This window comes from Rhopilema esculentum, chromosome 11 (genome assembly GCF_057945365.1).
Source record: "Rhopilema esculentum isolate cy_ngs chromosome 11, ASM5794536v1, whole genome shotgun sequence".
Lineage (NCBI taxonomy): Eukaryota > Metazoa > Cnidaria > Scyphozoa > Rhizostomeae > Rhizostomatidae > Rhopilema > Rhopilema esculentum.
The window spans coordinates 9,860,111-9,887,859 of NC_142825.1; the positions used below are offsets into that span (position 1 = coordinate 9,860,111).

General features: G+C 37.0%; 2 protein-coding genes across 5 annotated transcripts in view; one reads left to right on the forward strand and one right to left on the reverse strand.

The window, feature by feature from the left end:
* The window catches only part of LOC135693474 (general transcription factor 3C polypeptide 5), a 54,510-nt gene extending 27,172 nt beyond the window's left edge, over positions 1 to 27,338 (forward strand). Inside the window, exons 7-8 of one of the 3 annotated variants that reach the window (XR_010517010.2) lie at positions 3,927 to 4,003; positions 4,838 to 14,836. The gene's annotated coding sequence lies outside the window, so the exon portion shown is untranslated. Of the gene's footprint in view, positions 1 to 3,926; positions 4,004 to 4,837; positions 14,837 to 26,697 lie in introns of those variants that run through there. The other 2 variants (XM_065211973.2, XM_065211974.2) reach the window with 2 other exon arrangements.
* Positions 19,574 to 27,213, reverse strand: LOC135693480 (somatostatin receptor type 5). Of its 2 annotated transcripts, XR_016144331.1 has the most exons (3): positions 26,780 to 27,213; positions 21,142 to 24,427; positions 19,577 to 20,790 (listed from the first exon to the last, which is right to left on the reverse strand). XR_016144331.1 is itself a non-coding variant. In XM_089111612.1 (2 exons), the coding sequence occupies exons 1-2, from the start codon at positions 27,211 to 27,213 to the stop codon at positions 23,731 to 23,733; spliced, it is 1,131 nt and encodes a 376-aa protein (XP_088967738.1). In that variant the 3' UTR covers positions 19,574 to 23,730. The 2 variants fall into 2 exon arrangements, 1 of the variants encoding a protein (XP_088967738.1); XM_089111612.1 differs by having other exon boundaries at positions 19,574 to 24,427.
* Positions 27,339 to 27,749: the final 411 nt, after the last annotated feature.

Consider the following 27,749-nt stretch of genomic DNA (forward strand, 5'->3'; position numbering starts at 1 on the left):
ATATTGTATAGATTGAAATATTAAAAAAGTGTGTAGAGTTTCTTAAAAAAAATCAGTAAGCTGAAAGCTAATTTGTTTCTGGAAAACTTCTTTTTACATCTAGCTTATCGACTTGATATTCCATTTGGTCTGTGACGCAGGCTTTTGAATTTGAGAACATTTGATAACAAATTTTTGCGATACAAAGTTTGAAAATAGGGTTTGAAAAAGCAAAAATTTTAAGATATACTAAAAGCTTTTTTCGTCTGACACTCTCCAGAGTATAAAACGTCAGAATAAGGTGCCGAAAGAACAGGATTGAAAATATATACCCAGTCACATGACCAGTATAGTTGTCCAATCAGAATCAGTACTGCGTGCCTATCGACGTCGATCGATTCGATCGATAATCCGGGTCGATAGACCCGTTTCCACTTGCCTGTAGACCGCTCTTGGAAGTTTGTAATCATTTCCCTGTAAAGTCTGAGGAAAAAAGTGTCTTCATCGGAAAGTAATTTTTAGAAACGAGAGCAAAGAAATAATTTCCTTAATTGAGTTGGAAATTGTGTTTTAGGATATAATGATAGTGTGTTATAATTAGGAAAAAAATGTGTTATAATGAAAAAAATCATAAATGCAAACTGTTCACAATAAAGCTAAGGCTACGATTGTATTTAAAGTATGTGAAATGAAAATGGATATACACGCGATACAAGCAGAACGGGCTATAGAATGGGTATTTACTGTAGGCCTACACAATCTTAATCACATGTCATATTATTCTGAATCCGATTGGTTGGCAAGCCTCTCAAATTCGATCGATAGCGGTCGAAGGGGATTGTGCGCATGTGTGAAGTCGATCGATATCGATTGAATTCGATCGATTCGACCGCTTTCATTTAAGGCCTTAAAACGCCGGAAAACGCCCCTTTTAAAAAAACTTGCTTATTTCTACTCAATTTGTACGAACAGTCTGGTTCAGCTAAGATATCAATAACTTTAAATATTGATGAAGTTAGCTCGAGGGCAACAAAACACCAAGCTAACCAAGTTAGAAAATATATCAGATCATTAAAAAGGACACCTAAAAAATGAACAAAAAAGGGTTTCCAGGCAAGAAGAACTGCTACTAAATAGGAGTAAATAATCCTTAGTTAGAGTCCATAGTTCCCTATCAATAGTAAGAACCTTCCAAAAAAATTTTCTAGCCTATTATTGCAAAAAATTGTGTGTGTGTGCGGGGGGGGGGCTATAACCCATGCTAACCAAATGGCTGCGCGGCGCCTGTCTACAATAGCGGCTTTTTTATCTGTATGCCTGCCAAAAGTCTTGGAACACTGGCGCCATTTCGCAAAGTTAAAATCGGTCATCCCGCTCTCCCCCAAGGAAAAATGTTGGTTTACAATGAAATAGGTTAGGATTTAAGGAAGCACTTTCTTGTGCGTTTCTTTTTTGGTATTTCTTTAAATTATCAACATTTTTCTAGGGTAAAGGGGCGGAAGGAGTAATTTTCTTTTCGGAAAAGGAATGAAAGATATAAATGCAACACAATTTGCTGGGTGTTCCAAGTACTTTTGGCCTGCATTGTAGATCGATTCCACTGCTAGATGAAAAGACGAACGGATTGATATGGTTAATCCTAGAATGTTAGAAAATGCGGGAGTGGTCAGTAGTTTCTTCATAAAATTGCGTTCAGATTTTGTTCAGGATTGTGGTTTAAAAGCTATTGATGCGGACCAGTTCTGCATGCGCTATATAGAGAGACTTATAGATTACATTTAGGTAGAGCAAGCAAATTGTCTTCCAGTTCCTCTCGCTTCTTTTATTGAGCAAAAGACCGAAGAAAGGGTATGCCATTTCGAAAAAACCACTGGTTAGGCGAATCTGTCTTTGCCGGTTTTGAAAAATATTTTAATATTTCGAGGTTTCAAGATTGAAACAAAGGATTTCAAAATTTAAATGAAGGTTTTATATTTGAAACAAAGTGTTCAAAACTGAGCAAAAAATTTTCAAGCCGAAATCCGGATTTGGAAACTGCAATGAGGATTGCTAGATTAAATGTTGGATTAGTCCTTATCGTCTAACCCACTGAATTGCAAGATAGGACAATAACTAAAACGTGTTTCATGTCAATAATTGGTCCTTACATTTTCGTACAGAAGCGAGGCTGGCAAATCGAGACTCAAGTAACAGTTAGGATGGTGAATCCAAAAATGTTTCTAAACTATTCTGTATTGAATTTAAAATCTTTATTGGTAATTTCATTCATGTTAAACCAGCAGATTTATAAGGACTTGGAGTATGAGTAAATACTGTTTCCAGCTGTATGCGGGAGATCTTAATTTGTGTTTTGTTTTCTCGTTGGCTGGGATTGAAATAAACCTTTTAAGATAAGATGAGATATTTATTATTGTAACAATCGCCAGTTTTAAGGGGAATCTCAATCCATTTAAACACTATTTATTTCAATCAGCAATGGTGAACCACTGCCTTAAGTCCCAATATTATGATGATTTATAAAACCTTTTCATCCATTTAGTACCGGTTACGACAATTGAATCAATATCGCTGAAAAAATGATTTTGCTTCGTACGAAAAGGATTCTATACCGTCTCGCAATCATGAATTTTTCATCATTTCCCTTAATGATTTAAAAAGGTGTGTTACATGATTTTTTGTTTTGACATGCAACAAAGTTACCGAGTTTTCATTTTAGGCTACTTATTATCTGGATTGTCGTTTTGTGGTTACTACTTTGGACTATTAGCTATTTTTGTCGATAGAAAAACATTAGATTGCTCAGGGGACAGTGGGCTTCTTGGGTGCATCGTATACAACTTGTGTTCTTAGCGGTGTTTAAAGTCTGGCGGTCGAGAAGGACTGGCGGTTGGGAGGACTGGTTGTTTTGGAAGCTTGGTTCTTTTGGAGGGCTCGCTGTTTTGGAGGGCTGTCTGTTTTGGAGAGCTGGCTGTTTGGGAGGGCTGGCTGTTTTGAGACTTGGCTGTTTTGAGACTTGGCTGTTTTGGAGGCTTGGCTGTTTGGAAGGGCTCGATGTTTGGGAGGGCTGGTCGTTTGGGAGGGCTGGCTGTTTTGGAGAGCTGGCTGTTTTGGAGGGCTGTCTGTTTTGGAGAGCTGGCTGTTTGGGAGGGCTGGCTGTTTTGAGACTTGGCTGTTTTGAGACTTGGCTGTTTTGAGACTTGGCTGTTTTGGAGGCTTGGCTGTTTGGAAGGGCTCGATGTTTGGGAGGGCTGGTCGTTTGGGAGGGCTGGCTGTTTTGGAGAGCTGGCTGTTTTGGAGAGCTGGCTGTTTTGGAGAGCTGGCTGTTCTGGAGGGCTGACTGTTTTGGGGCTTGGCTGTTTTGGAGGGCTCGATGTTTGGAAGTAATTGTTTGATTGTGCGTAAAAGAACCTTTCTTGAATTGTCTAGAAAGAGTCTTTTTAGATAATGAAATTTCAAGATATGAACCAATTTTTCTTCTGAAATGATAAGATGAATAGTTCGTTGGTGAGTTGTAAAGAGTTGCTGCAGGTGGATAGCTACGCCACAGGCTGCATGTCTCATCGAACAGTGAGATGTTTAGGTTCTTTTTCATAAAGAATAGCCAGTTTTCATAAATAGGCGTGAAAAAAGATGTTCATCCTATTTAGCATAGATTTACGAACCAAAATATGTGGGATGGCAATATTAACATGATGTTAAATTGATTGTTGATTAAGGTTAAGTTGATTTTTGTTATGGCTGTCATTTTATGATTACTAAAGTACTGCTTTTCGGCGTCTGTTGACCTTTAGATAAGCAGGGAGGGAAATTTCTAACACTTTGTGAAGCCCTTGGAACCTAGATTTTTTCGCTAGTCCTTTCCTCACTTTTACAAAGTAAACAAAAGTATATTTATATCAACCTGCCAACTTAGATTCCCTTTTCTTAAAGTACCTCTCCTTATCCAGTACTAGGAATTCATCCAGCTGAACTTGCAAATTCACTCCTTGCTACCACATTCTGACTTGGCCTAATTTTGAAAAAGGTTTGGACTTTAGCTTATTTTTTCCTTCGAAGCTTATAGAAGAAGACGCGAGATAGATAGCTTTATTTCTAAAAGGCCTTCTTAAAGATAGGATTATCACTTCTGATGGAAACAAAACTTCATCATTGGAGGCCATGCATTATTAATGTTGACTGTTTGGTGAAGTATTTATCATATATTTTTTTCAACCACGCTTTTTAATCTCAATGTAACAGGTGGAAATGCATTTAAGTTACTTTTGTGTCGTAAAAGAAATTTTTTTATGAAATGTTTCTTCACATTTCGCCAGTTGTCAGCCACGATTGAAGTTTAACTGCCTCTTTACGGTTGAGGCGAAGTAACCAATGGCAACCTAGAGCTAATTTAAAAATGAGAAGCAACATTTTTTATTGACGCAGGCTCCGAATTTAATCTTGCTTCATATGCGGGAATAGGATTTAATTTAACTTGCTATAGGGGTATTTGTCCTTTGACAAGTGCGTAAAATAAATTGCTAAAAGCAAGAACGCTTCCTCGTTATGAAACAGAGATGGATCCTTTTCTAGTAATGTTCTGCGCAGCAAGGATACTTTTCTCTTTTTCTTCGTTAACTTCTATCCCGTAGCCGTATTGCAAATTTCACTAGTCCTCATAAAAAGTTTGCATACACCTGCTGCACAAGATCATCTTAAGTAGGAACTGATCTTGTCGGTGTTGTATTTCAGTCTGAATGTTTCAAAGCATACTTTGAATTGTTTCCCTACCTGATAATAAACAAATGTTATAATCTTCGTAAAATCTGCTATTGATTTTTGCAATTTGTAATCTATATGACAGTCTTACTTCTATCCTTAGATCTCTTAATCGAGAAAGATTGCAGCTGTTTGCAGTGGCGTCTCGACGGGGGGAGTGCAGGGGACCATGGCCCTTCTAGAATTTTGTCTTGACCCCTTGCTTGGCTTTCCTCCAGTTTTGTGCAAAAGGTGATATTTAAAGTTTGATGCTTTCTTCCATAGCTGTTCAATCATTTTTTGCCATTGTTGGAGTAGCTCTCTTCTATTTTGCTAAATTCGATCTTTATCGCAGTTATTTATCAAGCTCGGGGCCCTGATAACCATTTTGGTTTACAATCGAGACGAACATTAATGAAATTTTGATACCTTCCCGAAGTTATTAGAAAAATTTCTTTCTTGCCAACCACTTTTTCCTTTTTGATTTTATGTTTGTTATTAATTATCACAGGATAACACTTCTTGGGGCAAAATGCAAAGGGTAAACCCAAACGAAGCCTCTCTGCATTCAATTAAAACCCTTTTTGCGTAGGTAAGAGGCCCCTCTAACTGAAACCTGCCACCCCGGCTAGCCCCCTCAGATTTTTTAAGGCTAGATTCGCCACTTGCTGTTTTGATTAAGCAGTGCAAAAGGGCGACTGATAAGTGGTTGGCATTTCCAGTTGCCTACATTCCCAATTTGAAATATGGTCGTAGAAGTGATTGAAACGTTAGCGTCTAAAATATATAGTAACTGTTCCCAGCTTCGAATCGTTTGCTTGTTTAACATGCATTGAAGATGCTTGCAAAATTTCGTCTTTTAAAAATCACATACTTTATTTTTAGGTCTTAAAAACCCTAAAAATGTTTTTTAAGGCTGACCAAGAAATCGGTAAACATTTAGAAAGTTGAAACTTTTTATGGATTATATAGATTGTAGATTTTATATAAATTAAGTTTTTTGTATAATTTGTATGAATTCCTTCGCCTTACAAAGAAATCAGATAATTTTGACACACTCTTTCATTGGCAACCGATGGACGTTATTAGTCAATGAAAAAAGTATAAGATATAAGAACCGTGTTATGACGTGTTATGACAGGCTTCAATCCTGTTTTAACGCAGTCCAAGAAAATATTACATATTTTTCCACAAGTTGATTGTGTGGTATAAAATTGTGAACTATGTTGTCTTCACTATATTTTCTGCTATTGTAACCGTTGCTGGAGGTTAGACGGGTTAAAATATCTCAAAGTTCCGAGACCTCCCCTCCCACAGTCTATGGAAAAATTGCTTAAGAATCGCCCGATTTCTTCTGTACCTTTTCGGCCAAAGTAAAAAATGTGTACCATATTTTCCAATACCTAAAAAATAACTGTGTGTCTGTTTTGTGTCATGTAGAAATTATCTCAAATTCCAAATCTGAACAGTCTTCTTGTATCAGTTATGCATACTGCAAATGAAGACCAAACTTTTGCAGATTGAGGTGAGAGTGGCGGAAACTTTCGTGGTAAAAATTTAGGTAAAGTTGTTTTTATGCTAGATTTTGATATTTCTAAGGCCTAAATTTCGTTATCATCTGCTGGTTACCGTCCCAGTTGCATTTCCTTGATGCTTCTAAAGTATACCACCGAATCAGTGCACCTGCACTGATTTTTCAGTAGTTCACTTTTCAATTGTCCAGTGTTTTATTTGAGAATTTCAAGCAAGCAAGACCTTAACTATTTATATCCGGTGCATACTGCATAAGTGTAATAGATACCGCATAAGTGTAATTGGTTTTTTTGTTCAAATAGTATTTATATACAAGTATATTTCAGATCGTTGTTATTACTTACATGGCATGAATACCGCAAACTGAAGCAAATAGAATGATGGTACCATCATTTCATGTACCTGTTTTCCACCGACACTGCTTCGCCAAAGCAACGCTCAGTCGCAACACAATGCGAGTTGAGTGCTACTCAGCTAAATCAAGTTGCTTTGGTTACCTGCTCGTATGCGATACATCATATCCTGACCAGGAAAAGTTATCAACAAAACAACTAGCACGTTCGGCGCAAGATATCAAAACAGAGCGCACTAATTTGCTATGCAAGCAGTTGTCGAGGGATTTCGTACTGAAACCATGCTTCATGGTTGTTTACATTATCTTACGGACAAATACCGAAATAATGCTTTCCTTCACGCTAACTCTACACAAACAATTAAACAACAACGGTTATCCCTTTGCAAATTCATATCACTCGTATCACTTTAAGTCTTTACGCAAGCTATCAGATTGCAGATCAGAGTTGTCAAGTAGTACGTTATAACTTCAAAGTGAATGGTTCTGCGAACACAAAATAGTTGAACCGCCCGAAGGATCTTTCTTTTTAAAGTCATTATAATTTTATTTAGAGAAATGGTGTGTAGGAACAATGCGGAACAACAAAAAACATTCAAATACAACAAGAAATGATCTTGTTTTATATCTGTTTGTATCACAAATTAATTTCGCGTTGCGCTAGATCACATGGCATTGTTTTTATTGTTTCCTGTCATCTTTTTCGTACAAATTCTACTTTACATGATACTTAAAATCTGACCAATGGCCTATGTCCCGTCAATGGATGGACATTCACTTAATTTTTCCAGGGAAGTCATTACGGCTCTCGTGGAAGCTGACAATCTGCTTTTGCTTACAAGGTTCTCCCGAACACATTCAATCTAAACTAGCTTTTTTACATTTTACAGCTAATAGGCTCAATTTTATATCCAACGTTGGATATTTTTTGAAGTGCCTATTGCATGGGCAACTTCTGCTCCCCGTGGTCTTGTTTGCCTTCTCTTGTCCTGACTGTTAAGTGAAAGTCATTGCTCGTTGCACCAAACTAATTCCAAAACATTATTTTCCAAAACTTTACCCCTAATTAGGAAAAATGGTTAGCAAGTGACACAACCAGGGAAAGTAACGAACCCGCGATAAGCGACACTGTAAATTAATCAACTGCAACAATCAAAGCCATGCAACTCACGCGCACACACCACACCCTGTTTACCAAGTGTGTTTATGAAACATCGCAGCATCCACGCGAACATTTGTGCTCCAGACCCCTAGATTGAAAGTGGAGGTCCATATGGTCTGGCTATGAGGTATTACACCAGGGGGATGTAGGGTTCATGGCAGCAACCACAGGTAACGGGGTTGGGAGGCAGTAGTGGTAGGGATGTTTCCTTATTTTCAATTTTGTGCCTTTATTCCAATAGAAATGCCAATTTTGTTAATCAATTAATCCAGGTCCATGCTTCTTACATTGCGCCAGCTGCGCCTATCTCTTGGTTTGAAGGCTACCAAGTTTTTATTACTAGGAAGCAATAGTCGGCATGGTAAATTAAACATGTTTTCGAACATTGGCTTGATTTTCTGAACTGTAAGTAGCTCTATATAAACTATGCTTGTAATTCCTTTCGCATCAAGTCGTCCACATATATTTGCTAAGTGAAACCATTGTGACCTAGCTCCTCGAAAGAGAGGGCTAACTTGACCTAAACAGAATGCACCCAACGTTGCGATACGAGAAGATTTAAGCTTTGACAATATGGGATCGATTTTATCAATTCAATATTGTTTACAGGTGGTCTTAATCATAAGTAATATGAAGCGTTGTTGTGTTCCGGTTGACAGTGGTAAAGCTTTTGAAGAAAAGGCTGTAAAGGCCATACACATTGTGGCTGTTAGGAATGTCTTCTTCATTTTTCTGAATTCCTGTCTTTGCTTTTAGGATATCAGCAATAACCAAATTTTAATTATCAATATATAAATCGGAGTTTACCTGCTTTTAATCCACTCTTGTAACAACTATTCGATTGACTGCGTTTCTTTTAAACAACAGACCGTATTAAATCCATAAGTTTTCATCAAGATAAATGCTCTTCATAAATTCTGTGAGAGATTTTTCCAAGAAATTTTATCTTATCTGCAATCTTTACTCGTATTTGAAAGCAGGCTGGTTGCACAATCTTCACTTGTACAAATTAAATCGGCAGATGTTTAGATATTCCTTTCTGATATGACGTCACGACATCATCGCCGTCTTTCAATATCCATATCGAATGTGGATTGTAGTTTACAACTCACGTGTTTTAATCCATTAGGCCTGGTTCAAACGTCGCGCTTCTCATGTGCCGAACCTAGCTCGAGAATTAAGTACATAAGGGGCGCGACGTTTGAATCGATTTGGTACGGCAGATTGAGTTAGGAGCGGCAGACTAGTTTGGATCGGCAGAGCTTGCCGAGCTGCACGGCTCCAGCTCGGCACAGTTTCAAGAGTCGAACTTGTCATGCACCGAACTCAATGCATAATTATATTTAATTTATTTTCCTTCCCAGAATTCATTTCTTTCTTGGAGGGTGCATGCGTTTCAAACAAATTTTTGAGATTGCGCGCCTTAACCAAGATACTTCATGTAACAATCCTAAAACCCATTTGGCGCGACATGATTAAGTTCGACGTTTGAAACGGGAGTCGCGCTAAACATGCTCAAGTGTTGCTCCAAACAGAGCTAGGTTCGGCACATGAGAAGTGCGACGTTTGAACCAGGCCTTAATTGCAGAAGGGAATTTTCTCTGTGTGGAAAATCCTGCAAAACTGAAAGCAGTTTTCAGTGTTACATTATTACCATAAATCGAGACAAACCTGCAACCTTCCAAGTTCGCTAGGTAATCTCCCTTGATTGATTATTTCCTGTAATTCTTTCTTTCTTAAAAAATCTTTTCCTGATTTTTGGATATTTTGAATTAAAATTTCATTGAGACATTGACCACTTTCCTACGATTTAAATCTTTTATGTACTATCGACGGAGTAGAAGTCTTGATTCTAATTCCATTAAATGTTTTTGGAAGCTCGCTTATCCACATTACTACATTTTACTTTCACTACGAACAACACTGTCCAAAAATCGAATGTTAGTTCGCCTTTTGGTGCCACGTTTTGCTTGCAAGCTTTTAAGCTCGGGTCCAAAATTAATTTGCCAACGAGCTTGCTAGCTCGGGTTGAAAACCATTGGAAGAAACACATACAGCTTCTATATGCCCCTTCATGTTGACGAACTTCATCTTTGAGAAAAACGTTTTTGGAGGGTTCGATCCTGTTCACATGAGAATGTACTCCAATGCTCACTCATTTTGTAATACAGGTGTTGAGGATAGTAATACTTTTTGTTGTATTACCCTCTCTTATAGAATTGCGAACCGACCTCTTTCATAAGCACTTTGAGATTCCTGGACTAGCAATAAATGACATGTCAGCAGAAGAATTACGTGAATAACTTCTCTTTTTTAATCCTAGTTTCAGTCAGTTTGCCAACAAATTGTTTATGGAGATCGCAATAAATTTTATTTTGTCAACAACAGACTGTCCTAAACTTACCTCGGCAGTTTGATGCCCCCCGCCCTTTCTTTCCCATCTCTTTATCTTCTGTTTTGTTGCTCTGTGTTTTTGAGTAGGCATCATGATACCTTATAGTAGGGAAGTTCTGCTTTTACTATTGTTTTTGGCCACTCTCCCTATTGAGGCCCTCACTTGCCTTCTCATCTTCTTTTTCTTATTTTTCTTCTGTCTTTCCTTGAATTGTAAAGTTTTAAAATGTAACTGCCGTTTGCTAATTTTATGATCGATAAAAAATGCTCACTCGTAGGAATGCATTTTCATGCTCACTCGTAGGAATGCACTTCAATTCTCACTCGTAGGAATGCACCGAATGCTCTCTCATAGGAATGCACTTCAATGCTCGCTCGTAGGAATGCTCAATGCTCACTCTTTGGAATTCACTTCAATTCTCACTCGTAGGAATGTATATCAATGTGCAGATCGAAATGTATCCAGGACGTCACTTATTGTCAGATTTTTATTCTTTGGATTTTCAATAAGTCTCTTCTGTGATCTAATAGTTCGAATGGACCACTAAACATTTGCTGACGTACTGGATCTGGCTTTCGAGCCGAAGGTTGCCCGTCTGTGTCGTTGACCTTTTTTTGCGTAGGTCCGCTGCACATTTCGATTCCTACTGGGGGGGGGGGGGGGCTGGCGCTTATGTGCAATTTTTAAGGAATATATTATCATTGACGTCAGAACTTTGTCAGTTTTTCTGATTTTAGCTATTGTATCATAACAGAAGTAATTGCCTTTTTGAATTGTTTCTCTTTGACTTCGAAGTTGTTTTAGAATCTAACCTCAAAAAATTGTTATTTGTTATATAAGTCCTAAAGGTAAATCATCGTTAAAATTTGTATCAAAACTCAGAAATTGTCAAGAAATGTCGATTCTTACTTCCAAGGTTAGGTTAGAAAATAAGTGATTTTTTCTCTTATTTTCATCACTTCGGGTTCCATGTAAATATTCATGGTTTCTTGTTAGCGTTGTCAGTTTTTTGTTTTATATTTGCCGAAAATGGTTCATAGACTTGGAATATCATGTTGAACTTAGAACAAGTTTACACGGTAGCGGATCAAAAGTGTTGCGGATCAAAAGTGTTGCGGATCAAACGTGTTGCGGATCAAAAGTGTTGCGGATCAAAATGTACCGGAGCACCCTCCCGTCTACATTTTAGCGGATCAAAAGTGTTGCGGATCACCCTCCCATCTACACGGCACCGGATCGAATTGAATATGTCTATTGCGCCTGTGCGCCAAAAGCCCGCCAAATCTCTGTCACGTCGTTTCTCATCACCAGCTAAGCTATCCATAATGTAAGCGGGGTCTTAGTCTGTGCCTAAAGTTTCATGTTGTTTGGGCAATCAGGCCGCAAAGTACGCCCTTTTCAAATTCTTCCAAACTTCAAAATCTTTTACTTTAGAACGCAGTAGCTTCCAATCGAACAGTGCAAACGACATGAAGTGTTCAGTTTAGACTTTTTTCAACATGAGGATATCATATCTCAGGTCCATTTTAACAAAGATGTGTAGATAGCGAGAAGCAAAATCGACGACGTCTACTTGAAACCGAAAATTCTGCTGATGATCTGTCCACATCAAGAATTCACTACAGACGATTGATTGTGTACTATCGTTGTTTAAATAAGATATATCCACTTTAAAGCAATGCTGAGAGTTCAAATATTGAAAGTTGGAGTCATTGCAATCCGTAATAATACCTTTCTAGCAACCGGATGATTGCTTTTCTAATTAACTGTAAATGCAAAATACTGTAGTCGTATAATTGCTAGACAAACAATTGAGTGTGTTCCCGTATAAACCGAAGTTAAATTGCAAATAGATTACGTTTTCAACTCGTGTTTTCCTTCTGGAGATTTTTCTTATAACATTTGTTTTGATAAATAAGCAAAGGCAATGCCGTGTGAAAGACGCCACAAGACAGTGCAGTAAGACTGATTAGATTCGAAATGAGAATTCAGCGTCGTAGTATCATGCTGTGTTATTTCATGTGGCGCCCTCTGTGTTCTTCGTTTACCCAGACGTGGTTTATTTTTCGTTTGTCTTCTGAACTTATCCTTAATTAATTTCTTTAATCAAACCATAATCAAACGGTGCCGTGTAATAAGAGTTTGGTAAAATCATAAGTAAAATGTTTAGGTTAGGTTCAACGGAAAAAACGTTCGGAATTTTTTAGACCTAGTAAAACATTCAGTTTTGCAACTATTTGTTGGTAAAATATCTCTACTTGTGTAAGTAAAAACTTGGGCTTATATGAGTAATTACTTTTCCTTTTTTTGTGATTACGAAAATTGTAGCATGCACTCAAAATATGATTATTGCATTTATCTTAAGCGAAAAGCATTGCATTCCAAAAATAGCTTTTGTGAAGAGTAAAATAAAGAACGATTTTTCCAGTAGGCCTGTGTTTAATAAATCCTCCTCTTTATCGTACCTATCTTTATTAAAGATACAGCAAATTGTGATCTATATGGGCAGTGAAATCGCTAAGCTCAAAAATTTACAGCATGTTTAAAAAATGTTATGTCTACTTCTGCGTGCTAATTTTGTATCTAACCTATTTTTGAAATCTTTCCATACTTAATCAGACCTGCTCCCAGGCGCTTTCATTTGCAAACTAAGCTGGTTGTTTACTGGTTGATATCATTACACAATGTTTTTGCACATTTTTCGAGAATTTAGCAAACCCATACATGCATCTTAAGTTGGAAGTTAACAATATTGTCCTTGTGTAGTTATCTACAATCCTTAACAAAATTGTTGAATCAAAATGCAATTTTCGCAATTTTTTACCTTACGCCCCCCCCCCCCAGTAAATTCCCATTCCCCCTTTTCCCCACATCAGTGAACTATTATTTGTGCTTCAAAAGTATGCATTCAATCGGGGGAGGAGGAAATTCATGAAATTTATTGTGTGAATTTTATCTCTTCATTATTTAAAGACTCTAAAAGTTATGTTGCAAATGCCAACCGCAGTTGGTGTTCGCATTTGTATCCAGAAGTAGTTTACTGTTACAATGAAAGGAAAATAATACAAGCAACTCTTTGTTATTCAAATACTTCCATTTTGATATTTTGAAGCCAGGGAAGCATAAATAAGCGGTAACATCCCTGTATTGAAAGTTTGACCCGCTATGTTAATTCTTATGGGTATATTCTTGTTCTAAATGAAAATGCTCTTGATGCTGTAGCGTTCTTGCGAACTGTTTTTATTTATTTTCTTAGTTTCCGGTGAGAGTTACTTAGTTATCGGCGTCCACGAGATTAACAGGTTTATTGCAAATTTGGGGAAGGAGAAGCATGTTGATACATATACCTAGAAACATTTTGGTATAATGAATATTACTGTTTATTTGGCTACTGTAAAGTGCTTCATACCGTATTGACAGAGGTATACTTGTTTTGGTTTGTAGAACAAGACGATTCTAAGTGGCTATATAGTTTCTTATATATAGTAGATTTATGATTTTATAGACGAAGTCCGTAAATATCACTTACCAATCCCCGCACCACTTCATTTTTCACTCGCCACTCTGTACACGCTACGCGATTACCGTCAATACGTTATCAAATCTCTTTATGACCAGTGCATGCCTGTATTGACAATTATGCAAATCGCTCGAGAGTAGATTACTAATTCCTAAATATTTGTACAATATTTTCACCTTTGCCTTCTTGAAACGAAGATCCACAGGATTCGCAGCAATTTAAAGGGATCTTGTTTATGAATAGCACCACCAGCTCATGGGTCGTACGCTACATTCCCGTATTTGTTTCTTTCAATAAAAGAAAGCGTTGTCTTCAAGCCGCGAGAAAAATAAGGCATATTCTTGCCAAACAAAATTTGTTATTCTTTTGAAATTTGAAAAACAAAACTCAAATTTTGAAGACCTGATTTTGCGGTGTTTTTGACAAAATCTGTATTGCAGTTAATAAAAAAACTCTCGCTTTTCTAAAAAAACTAAGTACTTTTATCTACTAAGTAATTAATTTCATTAGTAATTTAATTATTCATTATTAGTTTATCTCATTATGAGTCTTTTTATATTATTCATCCTATACTGCGTTTTCCTAGAAACAAATTAAGATTCTTCTATGTGAAAATATTAACTTGAATATCCAAACTGCTTCCAAACATACAGGATCCAAAATTTAACATATTTGGACAGGCAAGGTCGCCTTTTGTTTTAGAATCTTTCTTCCATCTTTAAGGATTAAAATGAAAATTTTTAGGTCACGCCCATTTTAATATTTGAAAGAGCCTTTTTATTTACAAGATTGCCAATTTTACCAATAGGGACTCGCTTTTGGTAGCGTAAAGCCAGTATGGAAATTACGGGATCACATCACAAAGAATAATTTCTCATCACTTCCCCGAACATTTTCTCATCAAATTTAGACAAACTTCAAGTTCCTACCGAGATCTAAGGGGGGTGCACTCTCCTCCACAGAGGCTATTAGGGAGGGAGATGGGGAGGAAAAATGGATGGAATAAAGGAAACTGCAGAAGAAAAGGAAAAGTGGAGAAGCTTCGCGGGGGAAGGAGAAGAAGAATAGCGGTTATTTTTCCTTATCTCTTTTTCTCCGCTCGTCCCCTCCTATTCTCCGCAGCTTTACCAATAGACCAATTCGACTTATGGCCTCATTTTGTTTCTTCAAATTCTTCAAATTATTTTGTACAAAGTTTTTGACCTCATATTCGGATTGCGAGCAATGATTTAACTATACTTAGAAGTTTTTACTTTGGTATTGCTCACGATTTTGTTTTTATGACGACAAAAAGATAAAAATTTTATAAGGGATTTGACCGTGATTGGCGACTAGGGGGGAAAAGTTTCCCCCCGAATGATTTTTGCGGTCAAATCCCTTACAAGTTTTCAAACTTCATTTCTCCGTAAAATCTAAAATACAAGCACGAACAATATGAAAAATTGTATCCGGCCTAAAATTATGGTGATAAAACCAAATTTGAGCTTTAAAAAGTCGTATAATTAGGTTAGGAGAAATTTTCAAAACGAGGCCGTAGGTCGAATTGGTGTATTCTCACTTCCCATAACCCTCCCCAATAGCCTCTGTGGAGGAGAGTGACGGGGTGTATCCCACAAGTCCTCCCCGTGGCATCGCCATCAGAGGTGGATCCATTTGGTTCCAAGCTTTTGACAATTTAAGTAAAAAAACTATACAAAAATCTCTAATGCATTAAGTTGAGGTTTTCAATGTGTGCATTATTGTGAAGTATGGTAAAAACATCGTAAAAACCACGTCAAATTCCAGTTTCTCTGATATTTCACTAAATATTTCCAATTAAATCCGAAGCTGCACGAGCAATTCCTCAGTAATAGTTTCTAAACTCACCTAAATTCTACCATAGAAAGCAACAGTCTTCTCTTGGTATGGAAAGAAAGTTTGAAGTTTCTCTATAGCCGGGGCTGTAGTGCCTAGCAGTATCCTTACTACTACCTCGCTTATAGGTTTACCTCATTTAAAGGCTCGTGCGCTTATATCCTGATAGAGACACAGTGCGCTTATAAGTGGATCTTAATCTTACGTTTTTTGCGAGAAAGATGAAAAACAAACAGAAAACGATATGGCTATCTTCTTTCTCTTTCACAACGTTTACATGCTTGCTAGATTACTTTCCTTGCTTTATCAATTTCTTTGAATTGTCCTTTGAGTTTAAACTGACATGATGACGAAGACAACCTTGATAAAATACAACTGGATGAAGAACTAATGATCATTGATAATGAATCGGATTCTGAGAAAGTTGTTATCAAATAACTTTTGAAAAACCAGTTTCTATTCTTGAAACGTTACAGCTTTACTGTTTTTATGGAGATTGGAAAATGGCAAATTCGTGAATTTCCATTTGTAAGCACATTCGCCATTAAGCGGGGAAATTATGTAAGCTCCTTGTGGTTTTACAATCATGTTTTAAGAAAGTACTTTTCAAGAAAGAGGGAACTCGGATAGGCGAAACCTTTAGGAGTTTCTGGTACTGGAATATGAAGAATTAAATCGCTGAATGCACACGTATTTTTTATATTCACCGCCATTGGCAATGGAAAGTTTCCTAGAAAAGCTATAGTTAGGTCGACTACCTCAGAAACTAGTTTCTGGATATCTGACTTACATTATATATTTTGATTAAAAAGATGAAACTCCGTTGATGTTACTCTTAACATACAAACAGTGCAAACGCTGCCGATCGCAATTTTTTTAATTTTTCGTGAAATTCATTCGAGATGGCCCTGCTTCTCATGATTCTTCTCCACTGTTTGGTAGTTCATCTCTGCGTTTTGAAAGTTCGCTGTTCAACTTGGCGTCGAATAATCATTTTTGCTTCGTGTTTAATAATCCTAGACATTTCACACATTTCTTCTTAAAAAGTAAAATGCAAAGGAGAGTCATGGCGATCTCATTTGAATATTTAGCACGGAAACTGGATGCTGCATATCGTAATATTGGGTTTTTGTTTATGTTTTAATAGGTGAACGTTCTCCAATTTGCAATGTCTTTTCGAAATTTCAAATAATGAGAGTTAGTTACGAGCTCAAAGTGTGGTTTTTGAAAGGTGTCGATTTATTCTTGCGTCTATATAACATCCCCCCCCCCCAATTAATAGTTCATTTTAACATTATTCACCATGCTTTCTCAGCACACATCGACATCGGCCTAAGAACAAGTCAGCTATGTCTTATTGGCACGTATAGGAAACATAGACTACGTATTGAGATGTGTTTTATCTTTTTCATCATTTATTTTACATTCTCCTATATTACTAGCCTGTTATTTTAAAATATGATACATTCCTTATAAACGACCGTTAAATAACTCACCAATAAAGCGTCGTTTTTAGATTTCCCAACTTCAATGAACCATTCTTCGAAATGTTTTCCAACCAATGTCAACCGTAGCTCAATGTTTTTTTCACGTTTTCTTAATTCGTTACTTCAGTCTTTGCAAACAATTCGCAGCATTATTCTTCTTCTTTTGCCGCCCCTTTGTCAAATCTCACCAATTGTAAAGAAAAAAAAACCCTTACTGAGAACATTTATTTTATGCAAGCGGCACTTCCTCTTCTTTGAACGACTTTATTTTGCAAAATAAAGCCAAATAACCCTGAAGCAAACATCATTTCTGTTTAAAGTAATGTTGATATTATCATTGTTCAAATATAATTAATTCTTTTGAATGACATTTTAGATGTTTGTACATGTTTGAAGCCGAGTTGATCTGACAAACGATTCTCATTGTAAGTTTAATCTTGATCACTACCCAGTGTCCCTTTATATTATCGTTCCGGCAAAATTTTTCATCTAGAGCTGGCTTTGTTTTGAGCCTCGAGTTTCTACGTAAATTGTGTCTAGCAGGTACTGTAGTTTATACATGCGAATTAAGAGTTCAACAATATGAAACTTCAGTGCTTGGAGCAAAAAATTGGGAAAGCTCTGGATTTTTTCAAAAAGCTCAGAACACAGAAATTTTGTGACAATCCATCAATATGATTGGTTGCTGTGCATGAAAATTTGTTACTTCCCTCATCGAAGAACAGATGTGAGATGGAAGCCAATCTCTTGACATACACAGCACTAGTGTTTAAAAAGGAGATTCCAACAAATTTCTGTTGGAGAATTCTTCCTAGCATGAAAATATTAGATATAGGACCAGGGATGTTAAATTTAATAAAAAACTGAAGTACTCAGACAACTTTTCCACTTGCCCGGGTTAAAACAAAAACGGAGAAAACTGCCCGCTTTTGCTTTGCGTTCCAACAAACCCATTGGATAAGGGTGTTGACTTGGGGGTACTTGTTTCAAGAAAGGATACATATTAACCCGTTTTTATTTCAGCCCACGTTAGTGGAAAGGTTCAACGTCGACCTTAGTTGTAAGAAAATGAATGCATAGCAATTGACAAGCGTTAAATGACTGTTTCCAGTAGCGATGCGACCAACAGCCCCTAGTATAGTCTCTCTGATCGTAGAACAATAATAGAATCTATTTATTGTTGTTTTTTGGTGCAAAATTTCATTTTGAAATCTATTGTTTCATTGACCTTCTTCTTTTTGAGTTTGGCATCGTAACAGTAAAATCGTTAGAGTGAAAAACAGAGTTTGACTGTTTCTCCAAAGCACATAGCTATATCCAGCGCCTTTTATCCTTTCTCTATGGTTTATAGAACTTGTCTTCCTTCTTTGATGAAATATTCGGAAAGTAGCTTTCAAAATGTTGCAAGGCATTAGTCAGGCGATAAAAGATCGAACTGGTCAAGATTATTGGCTTCAATTAGTGAATATTTCTTTTTGGTACAAAACGTTTGGTTTTAACTTTTTATTATTTATTTCGAATGTATTGTTCTCTATCATACCTATAGCATCTTTACACATTACGGGATAATTGATGGTCAAAGGAAAAGAAAAACAACACGGGGAATATGGGCATATTACATAGTCGAATCAAGACGGTTTTGAAAAACCTACCCCCCTCAATTATTACATAGTAAGCTATAACAATGACCTTAATTGTTTGTGTAAATCCTCCCTCCCTAACTTTCATTACTCAATATATTAAAGTTTCCTTTCCGTATAGCCGGAAAAGAATCCGGAATTTAAGGTTAGGGTGTTAAGGTCCGGAATGGATCAGCTATTGCCCGGTCAAATGACGCATATTTTGCTTTAGAAAATTTTTCAGAAATATATCAAGTTGTGATATTAAAAAAAACATTTTCTCGGATAAAAAACGTGATCCTTGCATCCCCTATCATAGCAGTTCCTATTAGTAATAAGCAAATAAACAAAATTGGTTTTTCCTCAGTCATGGGTTTTTTGCACAGAATTAGTCGTTAGCCAGTTGGCAAAACAATCTGTTAGTCAGGTAGGCGAATCTCTCCTGCACTCTCAAGCTAGCAAGCCGACCTTCGCTCGACTTTCCCCACCCACCTTTTCAGCGCTGGCTTAGTGCTTGTCGTATAGGACTCGGAATTAATGTGTAGGGACTTAGATGATTTATGTAAGTTTTGTCTGCAAATGAATCGAACCGACGTACTAATTTTTTTGTATAATTCAATTAATTCAATTACTGCAGGGACGCCTGCTAGAGATTAGGGCAGGAGGGGCAGTGTTGGTGCTGAGAAATCGTAGAATTTTTCCACAAACATAATCGAATATTCGTGGGGTTGGGATAGGTTCTGGTACATTATAAAATATTGGCATGGGGATGTTCCACCAATACAGTTTTGACACTATTCTCTATTCTCTATGTCATTATTCCCAACGTTTGGTTTTTTGAAATTTAAATGATAATGGTGATTTCAAATGGTTGGAAAATTTTGATTTCTAGGTCTAAATAATCTAAACCTAAATTAAGTCTAAATAATCTGTGGTTGCAGAATCATTGAGAGTGAAGAGGCAAATGATAATCACAATAAGCAAAAGCAAATCAAATGATTGTTTATTCCAGCGTTTTTATATACTTAAAGGCACAAAATAAGAGTAACATGAAAAATACTCATTCTGACTATGGGCAAAAAAGTCAGTTTTTGTATGGGACGCCATTGGTTTTTTAAAGTTTGTTATCGTCTTTCGAAAAATAACTGTCCCTAGTCATTCTTTCCTGAAAGTTTCCGATGTTCGTCTGTCCTGGCTCTTAAGAAACCTTTTTAATCTGTTTTATTCTCTCATTTTCTACACGACCTGAGCGTGGCATGATTTTCCTTTAAAACGGCAACAAGTTTGCAAGCTGAATGTATTTTCTCCCGTCCTCAGTTGGCAAGACTGCCCAGCAGCTTTTCAGGTCTAATGAGGTTTCAATAGTCTATTATCACAGAAGCCATATTCTATCAACTCCTATATTAGACACAGTCTCTTTGAAAAGGTAATAGTCAGGAACAAAACAAAACAGCGACGAGAATCCAATGTTATGTTTACATAATCTTATGTATAGTTATAATTTTTCGATTAAAGATTCACAGAATCCGACGCTATTTTGAAAAATTAACAATTTCCCGTGTCAAAGATCAACAGTATAATCTTTTCATAGAAGTCGTATATTCAAGGCACTTCTTGCCCCCTCTGCCCCTTCTGGCGGAGGACAGGAGGGACAGCAGCCCCCAGCCCCCAGGGTAGGCGCCCCTGATTACTACAGACATATAACATAATTATACTCCGGAAAAAATTGCTACTTCACAATTCAGTTACGATGAATGACTACACTTGGGATCAAGCAAAAGGAGTATTATTGAGAATTTTCAGGTTTTCCATGAATGAATTTCATGATCCTTGGTACGCGAGCTTAGACAATTCATTCAAGCAATTTAACAAATGGCGGATCTTCTCATTGTTCAAACGAAAAGACTTCACACTCGTGGACTTAACTCCTTCGTTTGTCGCCTTTCTTCTTGAAAGAAGTAAATTTGCGCTTGCGCACAAGTACTAATTTCATCCCATCTTCTAGCCAGTTGAGCGTTTATATGTGAAAAATTTGATGCCAACAGGTGAGGTCCGGCAGGCTGAGAACAGGATCTCACTTGCCCCGGATAAATCGTTTCCCATGTAAACATAAGATCGAAATTACAAAGCTTTGTATAGGAAGGTTGGATCTCACCTCAGGGCCTATTTTAAGAAATTTTTAATACTGCACAATTATAACTACATTTTTTATAGGAAATTTTGTTGTTGCAATTTTTGGAAATTTCTAGTCATTTCGTTTTGTTTCTTTTCATAAGAGAGTCTTTCCGATGGTCATACGAGATTTGCATTACATGACCTCTATATCGAACTGACGGGGAAAATTCACATTTTGTGAACAAAGCGAGAATCTGGGATAGCGGCAATTAGACATTTTCACAAATCCCAAAATTGAATACTGCACATTTTCGAAATCAATACTGCACATTTTTAAATTAATACTGCACAAAGTGTGTAATACTGCACACTAAAATAGGCCCTGTCTCACCTCCTAGCCCATAGGCTGGAAGGTGGGATAATTTTGCTTATATAAACAGGCCCTTAAATCATATTTTAGCTGCCTTTCCTCGAGTTGCGGCAAGGCCCTTAGCAATTTGAAGAAGAAGAGTCTTCGGTACCACCTCCTGTTAGAAAGCGATTTCTAGCCTAGTTCGCTATAAATTTTCTCACGTGATATGCCCTTTCACATTCTGGTTATAGCTAAGGCAGCATAATATTGCATAGATTCAAGAAGATTCATAACGCAGTTATAATTATCGTTAAGAGTATATGAATTATTGGAAGGTGGTAGAGATGATAAATAACATCGCAGTATTGAAAATGAGGTCAGACATGTAACTTGTAATTTTGAGCTGAGGAGGGACGAGGCAGGTACTTTGAAAAGTACTTGATCATCCCAATAGCTCTGTTTGCTTTTGTAAGATTATCCTTTCAATGTGTTGAGAACGATAATCATCTGTACAGGATTAGACCGAGATGCTTATGTGCATCAACAGTAGTTACTGGTGACTCTTAAAACTGAATTGGAGGATGATTTTTAACGTCATAATAAGGAGTCATCTTCCATTGGAATACCCAATTTTTTAACAAATGAAGATCGTGATTAAGGTCGTTCGGAATAGAGTGAAGATCGGTGAAAACAAAGAACAGTTATGTATCATCGGCAGGAGTTCGAAACTTTGTCTTCAAACCTTCCGGAAGGTCATTAGTATAAACGGACCCAAGAAAAGCAGGATACCAATGATGGATCCTTGAGGCACTTCAGCATCTGTATTTTTTCGAATAAGAGCATTTATCATTGATAACTATTCTTTGCTGTCAATCGCTGTAAAAACAGATAATGACATTAAGTATGTTTCCCTTAATTCAACACCTACGACGCTAAAAAATCAAGCCTGAATGCCAGACCCGTCAAACGCTTTGGATCTATCAAGATAAACTGATCTCACGTCTAGGGAAGGATTACAGTCAAAGGCGCTGTACATTTAATGAGACATAGCAAGCAACTGATTGATTGTTGAGTCACTGTGAGAGGTGTGACTGTGGTTTGAATAGTCATACACAGCAAATCAAATTGAGGCAGATCATTTCCTTGTTATTGATTGTTTGCAGTTTTAGAAATATTCCAAATGGCAGTACATGTTCGGCCTTCTACATAATTCAAGCAAAAGGTTTACCAACTTTTATTGAAGCAGTACTTGTAACAATGGGCCACTCTGCTTACTACAACCAGCAGCTCACTCTATGTCTCTATAACTATCATGGTATTTTTTCTAAGGATAATTATTCTAGAAGCTAATTTGTTTCCCCTATTTACCATCAGATGGCAGTAAATTTGATTGTTTTATAATGGGATTGGGCAAGGACAGTTTGCTCCGATCCTTTTGATTGAATGGCCGGTTTTCCCCATTTCTAAGCACTAAGTATCCGATCTTGTAGATGCACCGACTCATATCAAATGTCTATATCAAGTTACTTTCAGCTTAAACAGTAAGCTAGTCAATATACCTTAGCAATACTTTGACGTGTCTTGAAATTCGAGGCCGAACTTAATGCATAAATTAGGAATAGGTAATTGTAATTTATTTTGGCAGTGCATGAGCAGGAATGGTTTTCAATTGAAAGTTACCAAGATACGACATGTTAGGAGCGGCGTCTGATTCCATGTTGCGCTACAGTCGCATTGCGCTGTATTCGTTTCGGCGCATGAGAAGAGCGACGTTTAAGTTAGGCCTAAGTTATTCAAACGTAACTAATTTGTCTCTCGCCAAAACTGAAGAACAACACCAGGATACACAGTAAGAAAACTTGTGAGTTATTTTTCTCACATTTTCACAAGACAAGCAATGCTGACTGCAGTTCTATAATTATCAGGAAACGTTTCTTTTTGACTATTTAACGGTTAGAAAAATTGCTTGTTTCAAATTGAAATTCTCCTGTTATCAGATGCGGCTAATCAGCTTCTAAAATTATTGAGCAAAAGATAATAGTTGTTGAATTTCATGTTTTATGCATGTACCCGCTCCCCTGGCTGTAAATGACCCCGAGGTAGCTTGTATCGCCAAACTCACGAAAGCAACTTTAAAGCGGGGACATCAGGTGGCTTCAAGGAGCTCGCACACGGTTGGTTCAATTAGCAAAAAGAGATTCTTAAGAGCTGATTATGCAGTGTTATAACATATACTAAATAATTAGACATAGGGTCTTAGGATACATGATACTGTCTCCATTTTTCGCATCTTCGAAACAATTTTAAATAAGTCTTAAGAAAAGAGAAAAATTGCCTTTTTATGTTAAAAGTCTTTGCTAAAAACTATCTTCACTAAATATTTGTTTTAAATCCTGATTTTGCGCTAACCTTAAGCACTTTTGTGGTTTTGCTGCTTGGAGTTTACTGCGTGTAGTTTTTTAAAAATAGATGTGCTAAAAGTACGATTTATAGCCTAATATAGAATCGATTATGTAGCTTAATATAGAATAGATTATGTATGACATATGTTCCTAAAAACTTTTTCCGTGAAAAGTAGTGCATTGAAACATAGTTCAGATTAATTATCTTCCCTCTCTACAGTTTCGCCTAGGCCAAACTTGGCTTTCCTTGAACACCTGAGACAAAGCTATCCATTTTTGTACTGCTCTTTTGAAGCGAGTCTCGCATGATACCCTGGCATCTTGTCTGATGCACTCTCCCGATCCAGGGAATTTTCAGGCACGTGCGTCGTATATATCTGTTGACTTCTTTGTGCATCTTTGCATAAACGAGTGGATTAAAGCAACTGTTCATTGCACTAATACATGGCAGAATGAGATAGAGTTTCGATAAAAAAGTGTTCTTCCGAATGACATGCAGCTCAAATAAAAATAGATAAGAAAATGTGATCTGGTAGATGGCGAAGGGCATTGTAAACACGAAGAACAGCGCTATAATTATCACAAACATCCTGACAACGCGCTTGTTTTCTCTCCGTATTTGCAGCTGCATCACGTGCGTTTCGGAATGGTGCTCTTCGCTGCTCCTAAGTTGAACAGCAGTGTGGAAATACAGGGTCGATAATACTGCGCCCGGCAATAACCACCCTGCTACAATGAAGAATGAAGCATATGCGATTTGTTCTGCTGGGGGGTATAAGTCGACAGTGCATTGTTGAATGTCATGGTACCGTATCTGCTCAGCTAATGGAATATTGACAGCTAGAGCAAATATCCAGACCGAGGCTATGAGGATTGCCTTGGCTTTTCTTGAGAGGCGTGCACTGAAAGGTCTTGAGATTATCCTGGAAGAAAAGTATTTCCAGTTAGATTAGATTAGTCGGGAAAACATCACGGCCCCACGGCCCCACGACCCAGCGGCCCAACGGCCCAACGGCCCAACGGCCAGAGAAAGGTGTTCTTGAGGCAGTTGAAGAAATTTGCCTTTTGGTTTCCAAAATACAGTCCTGCAAAAATTTAGCAAAATAAAAATAAAATATATAAATCTCCTGCTTTTTTCAGTATGAATGTGTTCACTGAACTGCTTTGTACTGTAAAATTCAGACATAAACTGTGTATAATGTATTTATTTAAATTATGACACGCTTTTGTTACTAAATGATTTGTCTAAAAAATATCTATAGTTGAGAACAAGCTGAAAAATTCTTAAAATGTTTTGGAAAAACAGAGTTGCGAGGAAAAGAGAAATGTTGAGTGCCCCCCCCCCCAATTTTCTGACCACGCCCATTTTAAAGCCAATTATAAACGAGGAAGGTTTTATAGCATTTTAATCTTGGCCGCAGGAAGGTTGGTCATTTTTCTGGACTTTAGGTGTAACTAGACATCAAAGCATTCTATTCAGAACCGCATAGTTAAAAAATGGATCTGATGTCCATCTTTCTATTTAGAATCATTGCATATATATGAAGCTTCACTTTTCCACCATAATTTCTGAACCGTTTCACATAACCACCACATTTATAACTGCAAAGATTAAAGCCGCTCCTTAGAGAGTTCTTTTTCTTTATCGTTAGCATTATGATCATCATCAAGCTTTTCTGCGATAATTAATCTCACGCTGGTGTTGGGTCGGTCCAGTGAATTGGACTGTCTTGTGGTTTTCATAGTTTTATTTCCATGTACTTTTTGATAACTTTCAATTTCCTAGAACTGTTGAATTATGTCCAGCCTTTTATTCATTCTAATAACTCCCTATTCCATAACCGTGAAGTTACAACTCTCTTTGTTTAAAGCTGTTGCACAATGTCCTGTTGCACGCTAACACCTTTAATATGTTCCCTCTCTATACATTTTACTCTCTGCTTTTCCAGAACCGTGCTATTCAAGAGCTGTTTGTTTAGAACAATGACAACGGAAAGCTTTTAATATAGAGCCGTAAAATTTAGAGCATATTTTGAACCGTTGAAATCAGAAATTCTTATATGTTGTACTATGTGCCTGTTTGGAGTTGCTCCTAAGTTTACTACAATTCCCATATAACCTTCTTGGTAAGATTAGAACTTGTATGTTAAGTCTTTACATTTAGAATTGTTTCAGGTACAACCGTTTTACAAAAGCCTTCTTTATTTGCAACCGTTCTTTATGGGCTGTTTTCATTGATTACAAGCAATACTTAAAAAGCAATATTTATGATGCAATATTTGTGGCTTACACACAGAATGCTATCAGAACCGAGAAACTGAATTTGTTCTTTACTGAGGTGAACTGTAATCATCAAACTTTAGCAAGATTCCTTTGAATAGATAATGCCATTTTGTTAGCATCCATTCCAGAACAATATGTTCATCCCAAACGGGTAACAAATAAGAATTAATACATCAAGATTCGACATACTATAGAAACACAATTATAAGGACATACATTTGCTCAGCTGAGCGGTGCGCCTAGGTGGGTTCTTGTTCTACTAGCATCTTGTCGTATTTTATGGTTTAGTTTGAAAAAAGGCCTTATAAAGTTGTCTACAATATCATCTTAGATCTTCGTTAGCTGATTTACTTAATTTTGTGTTAATTGTAATGTTTATGTATCCTGCTGATATCTATACTAGAAAACCTAATGCACATTTATTCTTGGTAAAAGAACGTTTTTATCAACAAGGGTAAACTTGGTGTTTATGGAAGAGGCCGAAAATTCTACTTTTCAGCCTACAGGTTCTTGTGAAAGTCCTGCGAAAAAATGAAGGATTTTTCTGTTCAAATAAAACTTTGCTCAAGCTCTTTTACAATACAATTCGTTTAGTTTTTGTCAACTATTTTTATAATTTTAAAAATTTTTTTATAAACCTGGAGTCAATACTTTGCAAGGGTCTATTTGCAAAAAATTGTTTCGCAATTTTCTACAAGTTTCATAATAATAGTAATAATAATAATAATGAATCATGACCAGTATCTCCACAGGGTGCCTCTTCATCTGGTCGTTAAATACTATAAAATGTAAAAGCTACTAGTATAATATTCCTAAGATGGTACAAGAAACAATGTTGAATCAACCTGAAAAGAAAAGTTTAAAATAGACTTATTGCAGTTTTTGCTTATTTTGCCTTCTTACGTTTCAGAGAAAGGCAAGTCTCTGTTCAAAAATCCTTTAAATTGTGTTGTATCGTGTATTGAATGAAACTGGAAACTCTTGGAACATACCTGTATCGTTCTGCAGAGATGACAACCAAGGCCCATGAAGATGTCACCAATGTTACGGGGTTCAGGACTGGCAGTAAATGACAGAGGAACTCGCCTAGATACCATGTGTGATTAGACAAGAGATCATGGGCAATGACAAGAGGAACTGTTGCTGATGCAAGCAGATCTGCAACTGCAAGACTGACAATGAATACATCACCATCGTTGTTTCTGTTAGCTCTGTGTTTAATTCCAAGCACGTGAATGACCATCATGTTTCCTGGCACACCTATTAGAAACACGACAATGCAGCAGAGCAACAGCGGTACCAAGATAGTGAGATCTTGCACTGCTTCCCTGTTACTTGAGACTGTGCTATTTGTCGCTTGAGTAGTCAAGTTCGAAAGCGATGCATATATTACAGAAGCTTTAGTTGGGATTGAAAACGTTGACATTCTGTGACCTGCTCTTGTAGCCTGCCTTTCTAAGTGGCTCCGACAAGGACAACTTGCACCGTATCTTGGACTTCCAAAGAGTGGATTCGCTGTCGACTTATGAGATTCGCCTGTTTGCCTTTAAAGTATCACTTGCAAAAGTTTTTATCTCCTTGTATGTGTTGTTGGTAGCAAAACAGTTCAGTTGTGATATATTCTACAGCGTTCGTCAGTGATGTACCCAATCACGTCCTGTGTGATAGCAAATACATTTGATCAGCCATGCAAATAAGGATTACTTTAGTATGTTAAATTTTGTGATATTGCATCTCCAAATACCAAAGAGATTAAAATAGCTCTTCTTTTTTCATGTATATGTCATGCGAAAAACCTATATGATGTAAATACAAAACTGGGTTTTCGCTGATATCATAGCAACTAATCAAAGAAAATTTAAACACACCTCTTTCAAAGTTTCCGAATTTTCTGTTCAAACGAAAACGTCTTTGTTTAAAGCAGTCCACCTGTCAAAGAAAATTTGTTCTGCCACAAGAAAA